Source organism: Pleurodeles waltl, chromosome 9, assembly GCF_031143425.1.
Source record: "Pleurodeles waltl isolate 20211129_DDA chromosome 9, aPleWal1.hap1.20221129, whole genome shotgun sequence".
NCBI lineage: Eukaryota > Metazoa > Chordata > Amphibia > Caudata > Salamandridae > Pleurodeles > Pleurodeles waltl.
Window position 1 is genome coordinate 342,164,361 of NC_090448.1, and position 17,591 is coordinate 342,181,951.

At 48.1% G+C, this 17,591-nt stretch overlaps 1 protein-coding gene across 1 annotated transcript in view; it reads right to left on the reverse strand.

Moving 5' to 3' along the window:
* Window positions 1-5,992, reverse strand: part of CCER2 (coiled-coil glutamate rich protein 2) — a 41,173-nt gene extending 35,181 nt beyond the window's left edge. Inside the window, exon 1 of the mRNA XM_069206904.1 lies at window positions 5,785-5,992. Coding sequence (XP_069063005.1) covers window positions 5,785-5,857 — 73 coding nt within the window. The 5' untranslated portion in view covers window positions 5,858-5,992. The remainder of the gene's footprint in view (window positions 1-5,784) is intronic.
* Between the last annotated feature and the right edge of the window lie 11,599 nt (window positions 5,993-17,591).

Genomic DNA, 17,591 nt, shown 5'->3' on the forward strand with positions numbered 1-17,591 from the left:
TTTGATCCACTTGACCTAGAAACAAAATAAATCGCCAGTGTATGAGGCAAATAATGGATTATGTGGCAAGTGCAGTATATTCATACTAACCCATAAAACAGCACAGCCGCAAAATCGCATATTTCCACTGGCCCTGCAGATAACACGGCTGTACGGCACTGAAGGCTGTGGAAAATTAAGCCAGGAATAGGACTTTATGGTCTCGGGCTTGTGTGCAAAGTAAGGTATCTCATTGAATGAGACTGCGGTGCTGCAAAGTGCTGAGCGTTGAACTACCTGCTTTTTTTGCTTTGGTCCTACTACTTGTGCTACCTCCCAACGCTCTCTGACCAGAAGTAAAACAATACTTTGCCTTCGAATGTAACGTGCAGACATATTCTTCTGCTGCTACACCGTGCTGTGGCTGCTGTGAGCTGAGCGACACGGGCTACTTGTTCCTGTGATCTGTACACATACTGTACCACACGGTTCTTCGAACGCTCCCACTACTGGCCGGAGGAGGGCGCGCCTGTCCTTTAAATGTATTTGTACTATAGACTTAGGCTAAGTGATAGTGAAAAACTGTGAAGCAGAACTAGTTCAAAGAAGCATTTGCAAATTGCAATATTCCATTCCCGAGGGTATCCTCAGGTCACTTTTTCTGAAGGCAGCCCGCGGGTTCAGTAATGGTAATAAATGCTTGCTAACACCAGAACTCTGCACGGAAATGTATACGGTCCTCTCGTGTGGAAATGTGATGCTAATGGAAAAATATTTCAAAATGGTTAAAAAAAAAATGTAATTATGAAAATTATTTATAGGCAAGAAGGGTTGCTCCAGAACTCTAGTCCACCCATACAAACTAGTCTACTTAATGAGAAAGCTAGGATTTCTTCCTTCGCAAACAAAACAAAATTCTACTTGAAACAAATCTCATATTCCATCATATATTTATCGATTTTTATTTTTGACACTCTCTTGGGAATTGATTAATTGTCACCTCATATTTAGATCTATATATCAAAATATGTTCACCCTTTATTATGTGGCTTTTGCAATCGTCATTTCCCTAACAGCACTTACCGCCCTTCCTTTACTAAATTTTCCACCCCCTATAAACATTCTCTGATCTTCCATCTCTACAAACTATAATCCACCTATATTCAACCTCTAACAATTTGATAACATCTCCTTTTCTCCAACCTTCAATAAAACTGCCTGCCTTTCCTTTTACATCCTCAAACTCTCTTTTGAGATGAATGTCACTCACTTCATCCCCCAACTCTATGTAATATTCCCAATCTTATCTTTAACAAGGCCAACCCCACTAGTAACAGACTGTTTTTCCTTCTCTATCTCCCCTAACTTTACTATATTTATTCATAGGAAAACAAAAAGTAACATGACCTATATCTGAGAACCAAAATATTTTTCAAAACACTTAGCAGAAAAACACATTGGTTAGAAATACAGTGGGGTCGAGAATATTATAATAAACTCGAAAGAGCAGCTAAAATAGAGTACTCATTTTTGTTTTTGTTTTAAGTTATACAAACTGTTGATCCCTGAAGATTACTGGCTAGAGAACATCATTGTTATGTTAAAGGACAAAAAGAGGTAAGGAGGCAAAGGTGGAGAGATTTTGGGTAGGGAAAGATTTAGGACATAAGAGGATTCTGAATGGTCCACCCCTACAAAAGAAGTTGAAAAAAGATGAACGATAAGGGTGTGGGAGAAACAAAATATTATAAATATATAAACTGCGCAACAAAGTTGGGTACTGTACTGCAGTAGTACATTTTGGAAGAAGTACCAGAGAGTACTGAGAATTTTATTTAAAGTGTTATGGGTAGATAAAAAGAAACAGTAACATCTATAGAGCTTTCAACGAAGCAGTAATGGCTGGACAGACACTATTTATTTGCAGGGTTGCATGTGATTTCATAGAAAAAGAAATTCATTGAATACAATTTCTGAGAAATCATTTCAACTAAACGAGTTATTTGAAATTTTAAAGATGACTGCCATTTACTAGAAATCAACTAACAGATTACATTTATTTTCAAAGCTGCCTTCTTCAAGATTTCCGTTCAAGGTAGAAATGTCATTAATCTTGGAAATAGATGCTCTTGAGTGTTTTTGAACAAGGATCTCATGGATCCCTTTTACCAACTTCGTCTCAGTTGTTTGCATTTTACTTTTAAAAATACTATCATTCATCCAAATACTCCCAAACTCTCTTTCATTCTTTACATTTTTTCCTCCTATGTCCATCTTCACTCTACCCTCCTCCTCCATCGTCCACTCCTTTGTTTTTTAGGGAATGGGGTACTTCTAAATTCTATCATTCACCCGTTTTTTTTATAATTAGATTGTTTCCACTTCGACCCCCATTCTTATTCTTTTTTTTGTTTAACTTTTTCTACGGGTGAACCCTTCCAAAGCCTCATTTCACCTCTCAAATCTTTCCATACGCTGCCTTTCTCTACTTTTGACTTCTACCACTTTGTTCTCCTTTAATATTAAAGCTATGCTCTCTAACCAGTAATCTCTAAGAGATCTAAAATTAGTTTCTTTTTTTAATAAATAAATATTTTTTTACCTGTTCCTGGGGGTTTAATATTTTTAATCCAAATGTATTTTTATCTCTTTATTTTTCCTTTAACTGTGCTGGTAAATGGAATTAGTAAACATATCCAAAGTATTTACTTTCCAGCGCAAAACCTTTTTGTGCTTGAAATGTAACCTTAAAGTAGTGCATATATTGTTCTGCATAGCTTTGTGCGATTTCATGTAGGGGGGCATTCTGTGGGTGGAACTTGGGTGATTCAACACTAATACCCATGACTTCTGTCTCAAAGCCAAATCTTCAAAGATTGCCAGACTTAGCTTTATGTAGAAAAATAACACTTCTTTAGAAAAGAACATTAACAAGAGAAATGTTTTTATTTCTCCAAATATGCTTCTCACTTCATGTTTGCTGTACAGCACACTTCCAATGTGTAGTAATTTCCACTAGACGGGTGCTTTTCCAGTACAAAACCTATGCCAGAAGGCATGCATGTGCCTTTGCATTACACAGCAAAGGTGTGCACTGGGCAGCCTATTTGTGCTAGGGGGAGAGAGCAGCACAGAACCATGCTTACTAAATGTAGTCTGCTGCTGCACTCATCTGGTACCAGCAGACATCCTTACTATTTGCACTAATTTAAGGGCCAATTTCCAGCGCAAAAAATGCTTATTCTTGAAAGTAGAAATCAATACTTCGAGTCACTTTGTGGTGCCACAAAATCTTGATAAATCTACGTCTAAATGTCTCTCTGCCTGACCCCGAGTAGCACTGTGCATTTTTAAGGACCCGATGATCTCTCCTTCCCTTTAACGTTAACCTACTCTGTCTGCTTGTTCAGGTGCCTGTGGTTCGGCTCTGTTGCTTTCAATTGAGCCATCTCTGCCACGGTGATATGATTCCAGCCTGGCTGCAGGCCTTATCCCAGTCAAGCCGTGCTCCATCACTTGCAATCAGCCCTGCCTGCCTTTCTGTCTCTTTAGTCTGTCTCGCCTCTTATTTATTTGCCCCAGCCAGCTCTTCGGTGATCCTTACTCAGACCCCCAGTCTGTGTATTTGTATCTCGTCTGATCCCAGCCCAGCTCTGTCTCCAGATAGGATTTCAGAACGTCACCTGATCAGATCGCAGCTCCTCTCAGTCATTTGATCGGATCCCAAAATGTCTCTGTCCCTTCATCCGGATCCAGCCCAGAGCTCTCAGATGATTTGTTCCTTGTAGGTCGAGCGTCAAATCTCTTCCTACGATACTAATGCAGAACTAACATATGCTTAGTCAAAGCACACGGAGAAAAAACATCCAACAAAATGCAACAGAAAAGAACCAACTCTTGTTTGTGGTAATCTGTCTCCGGCCCCCACCTACACGCCCACCCCTCTCCCCAAAAATACATTTCATTCTTTTTTTTCGTGGCGAACCCTTTAGTATGGCTTCAGGGGATGTGGCGCGCAATGGATTGGGGATGCTCCTTGTCTTCTGTCCATGGTGCTGAAAGCCTTCAGCACACACCGGCCAGGGGCAGGGCACGCGCAGCCTCAAGGTCACGCTGGGCAGCACGCGCCACTGTGTGAAGAGATGAAACCAGGCACGCTGGGGGTACATGTGGATAGCGGGCCTGATCCCGACATGACGGGGACCCTCATTCCGGATCCCGTTTGCTGTCTCCTCTAATATGTATACAATCTTCGTCATTCACGGTAAAGCCCCCTTTCTACACGTTCCCCCCGCTTCCGCCTTCTGTTCCTCCACATCAGCTTGAGTTTGCTCAGGGTGGAACAAGCAATCGATAATGCATATATCATAGTCCCATCCTGTCTCTTCCCCCTCTTCTCTTCTCTGTTCTTCTCCTCTTAGCGCCTCGAAACGGCTTCATTGGTGTGTACGCGCTATACAGCAGTCAACATGGAATTCAACCGTGCACAGTTTGTTTCCCCCCTCACATCCTTTCTTTTCCCTCACACCCTTCCAGAATCGTATTCAGCGCTTTGAAGCTACATCGACCGTCACAGGCGCATTCGAACTAACATGACATAACTGGACGTACCACCCAGGAAAGACAGTGCGCACTGGGTAAGGAACAGAAGACAGAGTACAATCCGGAAACCAATGGGAATTAGACACGACGGGGTCTGCTGGATGTGAGTGACTCCTGTCTCAGCTCCTCAAAAAGTGAGAGCCATCTGTGGAAATCCAGGCACTCGGAGGTCTGTGCCCAGTGTGAGCGGCAGCGCTTCACTGCCTGTGCACACCCGGGAGAATTCCTGGAAACAAGCGCTACGTCACCAACATCTTTATCAACACACACAGGTAGGATGGACATCAAACTACTGCACACAGTCCGTGCAAGGGCCAGTGGCAGAAGCCAAATCATGTTGCCCGGTGGGGAGGGGGCTAGTAAGGACGGGGGCAGATAAAATGAGCTGAATTCAGTGGGGGTTCCCGGAACGCATACCACCCCGTGGGGGTACCCTGGAAGATACACATATACACACTACATGGACTCAACAGCCATTCCTCTCTGGTGGGCTCAGGAAGACATGAGTGACAGACAGACCCCACAGACAAGGGACAGCTCCGAGGAGCAGGGGGCTGGTAGGCGCCCCCTGCTACACAGCACTTCAGGCGTCCTTGGCAGACACGCAGCTCTTGACTGACTCCACAGAGATAAGGCAGCGCGCCGTGGTGTCTGTCGGAGGGCAGACCATACAGGCATGTACGGTGAGATCTTTCCGGAACACTCACTGCTTCTTAGCTAGCCTCACACATAAAGCTCGGGGACCCCGCTCTGCTGTGCGCCCGGGTAGAAATGTGTGCCAAACGGCAGACCCTTGGAGAGCTGTTTCTGGAGGACACACTACTTCGTAACTAGCTGCAAGCTAAGCTGGGACAGCCGCCTCTGCTGCTGTCCAGGTAGAGACCCTGCACACAGATAGCACTCAAGGCGAGGAGAAGAGAGGTCTCCCTGGAAGACACACTGCCCCATACCTGGCATCACAGGCAGAGCTCGTGCAGCCCTCGCCGAGGTGTCGCCTGGGGAGGGATGTGCTTCCCTGTGGCTTCAGGGAGAAGACCCTCTAAATAGGAGAATAAGAGAAGAGCACAGGCAGGCCGACTCTACCACCTCATGAGTGGTGAGCCTAGGCAGATAAGTGCCAGAGACCCTCCGAACAGGGGAACTCTCAGGAGGTTTCGCTTGGGAACTCAGCCTCCTCACTGCCCCCTCCCCACCATGTCTTACCTCGAAAGCAAAACAGCACCAGGAAGACGCATCCGGTAAGGACCATTCTGACAGCGGGGCAGTTGCAGGACATTTTGATTATTATTACTAGAAACAGAGGAGGAGGGGTAGAAGAGACGTGCAGCCCAGCAGGGATGGATGCTACGCCGGGCGGTCGGGGTGCCGGGCTGGAGGCGGTGTGTCTACAGCCCAGGTGGGAAGAGGCTGTGTCTGCAGCCAAACTGGCAGCAGGGGCCTTAAATACCAGGCGAGCTGCGGAGGATGTGAAGTCATCCGTACGTCCTTCCCATTGGATCCCACCTGCCTTTCACTGTCCTCGAGACCCTCCTCCTCTGACGTCACACACGGGGTGGGGAGGGTCTTCCACGAATTCTCAAGGACTGCTTGACTTTCTGCCTCTTGCCATGTAATCTATCTATTCCAAAATACCCACGGGTACAAAGAAAGGGGAAGGGTTTCAAATGGGTAGGGGGAAAAGGAGCGTGGGTGTGCAGGACACTTCAATGCACACCTAAGCTACTCCTTCTTAATGCAATCACTTGGACAAGGACACTGCTCTACCAGTGCTTCTCGACCCACACCCTCAGCACTGTCTTTTATTCTAGCACTGGGGTATCAGGCGGCTCTGCCAACCTACATTCATTTTGGTAATTCTGTTGTTCAACTCCCATCCGCAGCTCAGCTCTGCCAATACATATCAACCCGGACCTGCACATCAGATGCGCATTCAGTGGTGCGAATCCTAAACAGATCAGCCCATGCAACTCAATCCCGATACAAAATACACTGTTATCTTAGTAACGGGACGCTGACACATAGATCTGCCCGTGCACCTCAGTTGTAAACAGCAGTACGTTCTTGTTATTTTAGTACTTTCCCTTGCACACACTCAGATCTGACAATGCACCTAAATTACAGCACCTTCTGTATTTCCAGGACTGGTTCCACGTAGAGATGTCTGCGTGTGCAGCAGAATTCGGATCTGCAGCCCAAGCTTGCTGACTTAGCAGAACCAACACTCCCCATACATGAACCTGCTAATGCAGTCCCATTGCCCCTCTACAGCCCCTCTACAGACCATCTCGTGTACTTGCACGTGTTACACTCATTCTGGTAGCATTCCCTTTCTAATGCACTGACCACTCATCAGCAGTTATAACACATTATCCTTACACAATGTTGTCATGGATTAGGAAAACTGTGTGGGTGTCATTCATAACTACACAATATAGACTGGGCAAAAGTCAGCTCATAGAACACTGTCAGTAAAACAGCTGGAACCTCCTAATAGTGCTCAGGCCTCTGTATGCAGGACAATTCAAAGAAGAACTGACAAAGCCAATAGGCCTGGAGGTGGCTGTAAGCCTTTTGGCTTTGTTAGTGCTTGTTTTGTTGTGCCATTGTTTTTGTAGAAAGTATGTGGTTGGTGTAGCCGGCAGGTCCTCATCAATCAACAAAAAAAATAGTGATTAAAAGCAAAAATATTTTTTGGACTTAAAAAGCGCACATTGCCATAGTACTTCTTGGCACATGAACGGAACTACTTTTTATGCCGATGTGCACCTTGTGAAAGGGAAGAATGTCGTCATTCACAGTAAAGTTAGCCAATGCCTGTTTCACTTCCCTCTGACGAATGTTGTAGTGAGCTGAAAAAGATGTAAATGACAACACAAGGCCAATGGCTGAAGATGGCTGACTGAAAACCCTGACACGTGAGTATGTTATATGTATAATTTCAGTAAATCAAAAGGCCATGGCTAATGCCACACCTAAAATGTACTTCTGATGTATTCACCCGAGCCTAAAACATTGTCAAATAGTGCTCCCGTCCCTATTCACCATACTGAACGAGTTCTCAGTCCACTAAATCCTGGGTACCAAATGACAGTGTGCCAAATATTATGTTTATGCCACAACACCTGTCCTGTCATAAATGATGATTGTACTGTTGTTGCCTGCAAATGGCTCAAATTCCTAAGTACCCCAAACTGCCATTAAAAGTGTGTGCCCCCCAATTCTGTGGACTGGACTTATTTATGCCCCTGTGCCCCATCCCTAAATAACTCCAACATGTTAAACCACATTGGCATCAGGTGTGTCAATGAGCCTCTCAGTCCCAAATTCGGCATTGTTCCAGGAGGTTTGTCTAGATGTGGGTCCCATGCACACTGTGTCACTGGAACCAAGCTATACCTGGCTGATACACCCGGTCCTGGGTTATTTGTGTTCTGTTTTAGGGAGGAACTGGCAGTTCAGATTGGACTATTGCCATTGGAGCAGGGTCAGTGTTGATTTGCATATGGCTGCGTCCAAACTGAGGTGGCATGGTGTGCAAATAACAATGGGCTGGAATGTGGTCTAAAGTGAATGACTGTGGTTGAGATTAATCCAAGTATTCAAGCCATAACTTTTTTGTATGCATGTATTGCTGCAAGTGGGAAGGGTATGCCCAGACATGGATCTCGTGCACACTGTCACTGGAACCAAGCTATACCCGGCTGATGAGCCCTAATTAGGGCAAAATTGGTCTTGGGTTGCTTGTGTTCCGGTTCTGGCAGTTTGGGCTGGAGTGTTCCCATTGGAGCAGGGTCAAGGCTGATTTGCATATGGCTGGATCCAAGCTGAAGTGGAATGGCGTGCAAAATAACCAAGGACTGAAGGATTGGGATGCAGCCCGAGCCATTACCAGTGGCTGAGATTAATTCAAGCATTCCATTCATCACTTTTTTGTATACTGTCGCACTCACTGGGATGGGTATCCCAAGACATAGGTCTCATGCACACTGAGTCACTGGAACCAAGCTATACCTGGCTGTTGAGCCATAACTAGGGCAAATCCAGTACTGGGGTGCCTGTGTTTTAATTCAGGGAGGACCTGGCCTGGCAGATTGGGCTGGACTGTTCCCAGTGGAGGACAGTCAGGGCTGATTTGCATATGGCTAGGTCCAAACTGAGGTGGTAAGTTGTGTAAAATAACGCAGTGTGTCACTGGAGCCAAGCCATACCTGCCTATACCTGATGAGCCTTAACTAGGGGCAAACCAGTCATTTGTTACTTGTTCAGGGAGAAATTTGCCTCAATGTTTGGACTGGACTGTTCCCACTGGATCAGAGTCAAGGCTGATTTGCATATGGCTTGGGTCCAAACTGAGCTGGCATGGTGTGCAAAATAACAATGGGCTGGTACGGGGCCTGAGTGATTACCATTTTCTGTAAACTTATGTTGGGATGCAAACCTGTGAGAGCTGGTTCTATTTGCAGGGTTCGTTACAATTTGTTGCTCCCAGACAGCCTCCCCCTCCCATGTGTAGCTGGCATGGCCTCACACTCATAGAGAAACAGACCATTAAATCACCGGATATGAACAATTTTGCTGGTAGTTGGAGGGCTGTCCTATTAGATTATATTCCTCTTGGCAGCCTTCCACAATGTTGAAGAGCGTAGATTCGAAATGTTGCTGTTGAGCAATCCTGTCCATGGATGATGGACTGTTACAATGTGACCAGCTTGCATAATAAATGTCAGTCTTCCTGTGGACTCTCAGTTATCCTTCACTCTTTCTATTTGGTTTAGTACTCTAACCAGAAGTTGGTAGTCTTATCTTCTTGGCTAATACACCTCCTGATTCACCTTTTCCTGCTGTTCTTATGAAGTTTGTCTACCCTTTAGTTCTATCTTATTTGACTATGGCCCTCATTATGAACACGGTGGTCGAAAACCGCCGTGTTCATGCTGGCGGTCATACTACTGACCGCCAGCACCCCTGCCGGCTGTATTAAGAACATTCCTGTGGGCCGGCAGGCAGAAACATTGTTTCAGGAATGCCTGGCCGGGACATTGACGGCGGCTCCACATGGAGACGCCGCCAATGTCTCTGTGCGGCGGGTGGAGCTGCACCCGTAGTTCAGATCACTGCCCGAAAATCAGGAGTGACCTGCACGATGGGGCACTGCACAGGGGCCCCTGCACTGCCATTGCCAAGTGCATGGGCAGCGCAGGGGTCCCCAGGGGTGCCCCGGTGCACCCCTTCCGCCAGCCTTTCCCTGGCGGTGAAACCCGCCAGGTAAAGGCTGGAGGTTTAGGGATCATTATCCGAGGGGGAGCACCGCTGCCCTGTCGGATAATGATTCCGACCGCCGACAGGCTGCCTGACGGAGGCAGCCTGGCGGTGAGTGAGGGCCACCTATGGCGGCCCTCATAGGGTTCATTATGTGGCGCTGTGGCCCGCCATGCCGGATGGTGGGTTTTCCCACCACCGCCGGCATGGTGGGCCACACCGCCAGGATCATAATGACCACCTATATTCTTAAATCTGTTAATTTCATCAGATGCTATTCCTTTTGCACTTCTCAGTAACTGACATTCCTTTCTTTATAAGGACCAACCTACTTGTTTACTCTCTTAACCATCAAAGATTCTGGAACTGTTGTTCATTCTCAGTTATTTCATTTTGATTCAAAATATAACTGACTTCCCTTTTCGTAGTGTGGTTTCCCTCCACATCACTCTATTGAGAAAAAATCTTGTTGCTGTACATAATTTCATTCTTCATTCTTGCAACCAGAAACTATATTTTATATTGGTACCCTTGGATCTTTCCACTGATTTGAAGATGATGGATCATTCTTCCCTGGTGTCCACTTTTAATTCAGTGGGGGTTTCTCATTCTGTTCCCTCAAAACTTTCTTATGACCTCTGGGTCATTCCCTTTCAGCATGTTAGAAAGGTTTGCTATCTACACCTGTACTTGGCACCATGGTGCACCTCAGGTTTCTGTGTTTGGCCAATTAATATCTACTTTCTACACAGTTCCACTTTAGTCTCTTTTTAGTGTTCACACAAATCTGTATGCTGAAAACACTAAGGTTGTTTTCCAATTTCCTACTTTTTTTCTAATTTCTGACCCTATCTGCCTGCTTGTCTACCTTTGAAACATCTTCACTTTTTGTCACATACATGGGATTGATGGCGTCAACCACACTTTGTTGAGATAAGTAACAGTTTTTATTTTTGAAGACCGTGACTCAACAGGGCTGTTTATGGTTAGGGAACATTCTCCGCTGAGTTCCATGTGGAGGCCTGGATGTCTGACCTTTTGAACTTTTTATGTCAAGCAGTGTAAGGACTTCCAACTCTTCCCTCTAAAAAACATACCCTTCGACGATAAGGTTCAGAGTAGGGAAACATAGACATTACTCTTAGTTTCCCCTCACCTTCTTTGTTTTTAATCTTGACAGAGATTCACACTCTCAATAAATATTAATTATATGGTTTCTCTAGTCAATTTTAACAGTTTAATTCCACCAATCCCACATTACTGCATTCACCACCGGCAAAGATTTCTAAAAGATCTCCTGCAAAGAACCCCCTTGAGGGGCCCGTCAGGCATTGCAGTGCCGGCCTGACGAGGAGCAAAGCTCAATGATGAAGCATGTCACCGAATGGTGAGTGAGGGCTCTTGTTCCCAATCTTCAACACTCACAGGGACCTATTGATTTCTCCCAGGCTGGGTAGAGATTAATCACTTCCACTGTGGAACTGTGCATCCATTTTGTGTTAATTGTCTGGTTCATGCCCCTCGGGAGAAGAAATGTCACAGGTAAGTGTTCAGCAATTATAAGACATTGACTGTTACCTTCACCCGGTGTCTCGCATGGAGTAGGAAAAATGTTTACAAAAAAAACCAAAGCAAAACAAAGAAAACGCAATACTCTTTACTACGTGTTTAAGTACTGAGGGGTTGATTTTAGCTTCAGGGTAGAGCCACCGATAGCTCTAGTTCATCTCCACCAGGGTCTCAAATTAAGGGATTCAGTCTCCTGTAATTCAGCCCTCCACCAACACCAACAGTGTGAAAACGAAACGACCAATGAACTATCCCCAACCTATAGGTTGGGGAGCCCTGTATTTATGCAAAGGATGTTATCAGTAAGAAGCATTTATACATATGGGGTGTTAGTCTTAAAACTGCTCCATTGTGCCTCCCTTCCACGTCCAGAATCGGGTCATGAAGCAAGCCTGTACCTGAGCAAGCCACGCTCCTCCGGGGGTGTGGTGGGGTGCAGCATCCTGCTGGTGGACTCAGGGCTTTGTCGACGAGGCTGGTTCCTCCTCAAAGGTCGACCCACGTACGACTTCCTCAGTGTCTCCTGGGATTCAGCGCGAGTCCTGCAATCTGATGAGTTTTGTCTCTGCAGCTTCCTTCCTTGACGTTCTTGGTCCTCTTCGGTGGTGTCTTCTCACTTTCCTGTCAACTCCTGCACCATTAAGTTCCACGCTGTTTGAAACATTGCCCACTTCTCCTCTTCCTTCTTAAAAGGGCCCAGTCCTCTTCTTCCAAGCCCAGTAGGCTCGTCCCCCGTGACGTAGGGAAACAGTATAAATGTGGGGATCTGGGGCAGGAAAAGTAATCTTGGTGAAGAACTAGTTAAGTTGATAAAAGAGCATCTGTAAAATGAGCGCGAGTCCGAGTGGTTATTGGAGCTCACAACTCTACAACTGGCGACGAGGGTGGGCCCACCTGTCACTCGTGGTGCCGGAGATCCCGGGCCCTGTGCCGCATCAGAGCTGCGCTGCACTCTCATGTGTCCTGCTTCCTGTGTGTGCGGTGATGCGCCTAGGGCCGGCCCGCTGCCCCGCCCGTGTGCCCCGGCCAGACTCGGCCCACCCATCTAAGCCCCAGCCGTGCTCGAAGCAAAGTGCAGCCTCACAGCTACCGGCGGACCGTAACGACCAGCCACACTCTGGGAGCTGCCCAGCTCGAGGGAAAACCTGCAGTGCATGTGGGAAACTCAACCACTTCGCGAAGGTCTGCCGGTCCTCATCAAAAGCGGCGGCGCCCACACACAAGAAAACTGTCAGAGCAATAGATGCCACCCCACCCCCATCCTCAGACAGTGACATGGACGATGACCACCAAGTGGCCCATGTCCTGCAAGCAATCGGTGGCTACCCACGTGCCAGGTGATTCTGCAAGGTCTACCCATCTCTGCATTGATTGACACAGGGGCCTGGATAAATCTCATGGCTGTGGAAGGATATCAGGGACTTCCAAAGCCACCGCCACTCAAACCCACCCAAGTGCAGGTCTATACATTTGGGAGCACTCAACCACTCGAGATAGCCGGAGTCTTCACAGCGGAAGTCACCCATGAGAGCACTAAAGTAGCAACCAAAATCTAGGCCTAGGATTCCTACTCGGCTGCCAGACCACCCAAAATCTCAACCTGGTGCACTTTGCGTTTAGCATCCACGCTAGCGGCCTGGAGGACCTTGTGAGAGAGTTTGACTCACTCTTTAACGGCATTGGCTACCTGAAGGGACCACCCCTCAAACTCCACATTGGCAACTTGGTAGCCCCCGTCACCCTCAGGCACCAGCGGGTGGCTTTCCACCTACGCCCAAAGGTAGAGCAGGAGTAACGGCTTCTGGAGCAAGCAGGCATCATCGAGAGGGTGTCGGGTCCTCGCCCTGTAGGTGTCCCCAGTTGTCACTGCGCGGAAGCCCAAGCAGACGGAGGCGGTCCGGATCTGTGCAGACATGTGCCTGCCCAATCAGTCTATCAAGAGGGAGAGGTTCCTAACCCCGACCATAGACAACATCATAGGGGAACTCTCAAGATCCAGGTGGTTTTCCAAGATGGACCCCAGGTCATGGTACCACCAGATCATGCTACATCCAGCGTCCCGGCCGATAACCACCTTCTCTACACACACTGGCCTCTGGAAGTACACCCGGCAAAATTTCAGCATCAACAGCGCTGCAGAAGTGTTCCAACACACCATCAAAGGGGTCCTGCAAGGACTTCTAGGGGTCACCAATGTGAGCGACGACAACCTGGTGCACACTCCCACCTTGGAAGACCACATGGCAAAATTACGGGCAGTATTTGTGAGGTTGCAAGAGCATGGGCTGAAACTGAACAGGGAAAAGTGTGACTTTCTCAAGCGGGACATCTGCTTCTTTGGGTACCAGTTCTCGGAACATGGAATCGGCCCAGACCGACACAAAGTAAAAAAAATCCAAGACGCCCCAGCTCCGACTTCCATCCCAGCGGTCAGGAGTTTCCTTGGCATGGTTATGTACTGTGTCCGATTCATGAAAAATCTGTCTGACCTCACCGGCCCTTTGAGAATGCTCACCCAGAGTTACCACCCATGTGTGTGGGGTGAAGAACAAGAGAATGCTTTTCAAGACACTAACAACACCCTCTCTGCAGACACCACAATAGCCTTCTTCAATCCCCGCCTTGAGTCGCAGCTAGCCGTCGATGCCAGCCCCAAGGGTATGGGCACTGTCCTGGCCCAGAAACAAGACTATGGAGAGTGGCCCCTGTTGCGTTTGCCAGCCGCACGCTCACGCCTACCGAGCAGAGAGACTCTGAGATAGAATGGGAGGCCATCGCCATCTATTTGGGGTGCCGACACTTCCACCTCTATCTTTACGGAAAGGCATTTACCATGGTGACTGACCACAAACCACTGCTGCCCCTCTTCAAAGGATCCTTGTTGAAGCCGCCTCCGCGGATTCAGAAGTAGATACAGCAGCTGCAGGAATTCGACTTCACCGTAGAGTACCAACCAGGCACGCGGAGCCCTGCAGACGTCTTGTCACGCCATGCTCGTCCGGCCGCCCCCCAAGAGGCAGTAGAGGCTCTAGAGACCGAGGAATATGTGCGGCTGGTGGTCGACCGGGCCAGACCTCTGACCATACTACTTGACGAAGTGGTGGAAGCCACAAACCAAGGTAAGTGTTTGCAGATTGCCATGGCCGCCACTCAGTCGGGTGACCAGCGCAAGCTTCAATGTCCGGAGGCTTTTCGCATGACCGATGTCAAAGCCAGGCTTCAAGCCCTCTCCAATGTCTGCCTGAGCTTTCAGTGAGTGAAGAAGGGTGTCTGCTAAGGGGACTCCGTATGGTAATGCCCCCCAGCCTGACTGCCAGAGCTGTATTCCTAGCCCATGGGGCTCACCAAGGCATACTGAAGTCCAAGAACCGCCTCCGAAACAAAGTCTGGTTTCCGGGGTTAGATCAGCTAGTGGAGGACGCTGTGAAAGGAGGCCTTGTCTGCCAAGCCAGCGGAGCTCCGGATTCACCAGCACTGGTCATCAAAGAAGACGGTCCCTCAGCTCTGTGGCAGAGGGTCAGTGCCAATTTCGGGAGCCTGCCTGACGGTTCCTACATGGTGGTGGTAGTAGATGACTATTCGCGATATCCGGAGGTGGATCTGGAGCAATCCACGTCGGCGTACACGGTCATTCCAAAGATGGAGAAACTTATGGCTACCCATGGCCTGTTCGGAGAGATCCACGCGGGCAATGAACCCCCGATCAACAGTCGTGAGTGGGCCGACTTCTTAAACTCCACAAACACAAAGCATCGCTGGATTACACCCCGGTGGCCACAGGCAAACAGAGAGGTAGAGCGGTTTGTCAAGATGCTGAATAAGGTGATTCGCATTGCCACGGCGGAATCCTGAAACATTGAAAGTGCCATCTACGCCTTCCTCCGGGAGTACCGAGTCACGCCTCACGCCACCACTGATGTGACCCCAAGCCAGCTTTGCTTCGGTAGAATAGTGACTGACAACATCCCACATTACCCGTCATGGGCGATACAGCCGCCGCCTCAGAGCCAATCTACGAGGCGGAGGTCTCCAACCAATGCCTATGCATCCCGGAGGTAGAGAGACTGAGTAATCCCCGTTCAGGTGGGGGCACCATCCTGGTGAAGGACCGTCACCCTGGGGGTAAATTTTGTTTGTCTTTTGAAGCAAAACCATGGACAGTGACCACGGTGAAAGGCACACTGGTGACAGTGAGCCAGGGGCTCGAGAAAGTAACCCGGGACGTCTCCCAGTTCAAACGCCTTCCCCACGCCACCCCCGAGACAGCAATGATGGCAACTCCGACATGACCAGGGTCCAGAGCAACCAAATGGAGGTTCCAGCTATCCCCGGGGGCCCGGATGGACAGGATAGCCTCACTGGCTAGGGCCAGAGATCCCCATCCCCACCAAAGCTGACAGAGTGAATTCCCACCTCTCTCTGGGACGCCAGTGCCTCCTTCCATTCTTCATCCTCAGGATCCCACAGCTCCCGCTCCCACTGCTGCCGAAGGTGTTGGAGTGTGTCTAGTGAGTTACTGATTATGGTTTTGTAGGTGAGGGAGATTGCTTTTTCATGCAAGAATTTCTCAAGGAGCCTCAAGAAGAGGCCTCTGGGAGTTCCTTCTCTCTCAGGATGACCGCGTGTAAGGCGTGTTGCACCTGAAGGTAGCAAAAGTGACCTGAAGGAGCTAGATCATACTCTTTCTGCAATTCTTTAAAGGTCTTGATGGCATTACACGGTCTGAGATCCCCAATCTTGGATATGCCAATCAAATCCTCCCCTTCCGAACCCACGGATGTCACGTAGGGTGTCAATTTCCCTCCTCAGCCCAGGGCTTTAAGTGTGGTGTGCCAAAGACCAATGGTCACAGACGTAGGTCCCAGGTGACGTGACGACTGGGCAGGGGAGTAAAGGGCCCTCAGGAATCCATATGGCTGCCATAGCCTCCTAGTTATCCGATAGGTGGGCTCATCTTGTGGCAAGTGCATCCAGTAGTTGACCGTCGTCAACTGCACAGCCCAGTGATATTTCTTTCTATCGGGGAGGGCAATTACCCCATCATACCACCCTCTGGTCAGCTTAGCCAGGGGAATTCTGGCCTGAACCCTGTTCCATAGGAGGGCCATTAGTTCTGTTTCTATCGCTTTGTAATAGTGTGAGGGTATTTTGTAAGACATACAGAAAGCATGGCTACGCCATCATCTTCAAGAGAGCAGCTCTTCCAAGCAGGGACAATGGTAATGGTCTCCAGTGTTGTATGTCCAGCTTAAGTCATCCCAGGAGGGGAGCCAAGCTGTGGGAGTAGTAGCTGGTGGGGTCTGATGCTACAAAAAGTCTTAGGTATTTGAAGCCACTGGCTTCGTTTCGATTGGACAGTCCTAAGGAAGGCGAGGTGGGTCTTCCTTGAGGATGTAAATGGCTGATTTCGAAAAGTTAATCTACATCCATAATATTGGCCAAATAGGGTTATTATACGTATTATGTGGTATAGGGAGGCAGAGGGTTTTGTAATGCATAGTAGAACATCATCTGCCTATAACGATATTCTATCATCCCACTGTTCATTCCAAGTAATCCCCTTAACCAGGGGGTCTATCCACATATACGCTGACAGGGGCTCAAGGGCCAACGTGAACAACAGGGGCAAAAGCTGGCACCCCTTTCGAGTGCCGCAGTGAAGAGTAAATGTCCACAACCATGTGCCATTCATCAATACTTGTGCCTGTGGAAAGGAATAGAGGAGATGCATCCAAGCCCTCAAGTGGGGGCCAAATCCCATCCACTCCAGCACTGTAAAGAGATATGGCCATTCAACCAAGCCAAAGGCCATGTGGGCATTTAGGGAGAGAATTGCAGCATCTTCTTGCCGAGCTTCAGCCTTTGAGAAATTACCCTGAGCTGTGTGGGAGAGAGCATCGAATATTTGAGTTCCTTTTCTCCGAGAGCTCGTTTGAACTCTAGGAATCTGCATCACAGTTTCTGCACTCTAAGTGTGAAATCTGGAAAAAGTGCCACATTTGCATTATCTATGGTGAGGGGCACAACGTGCTGTCTGGAAGATTACATCCCAGTCTCTGTGGTTGAAGATCCTCGCAATATTGGGATGTGGGGGGGCCCTTGCTTCTGGGGAGCGCCTGCGGTTCAGTGATTATTTAGAGAGACCATGCAGGTGCAAATGGTTAAGGATGAAATTCTCCATG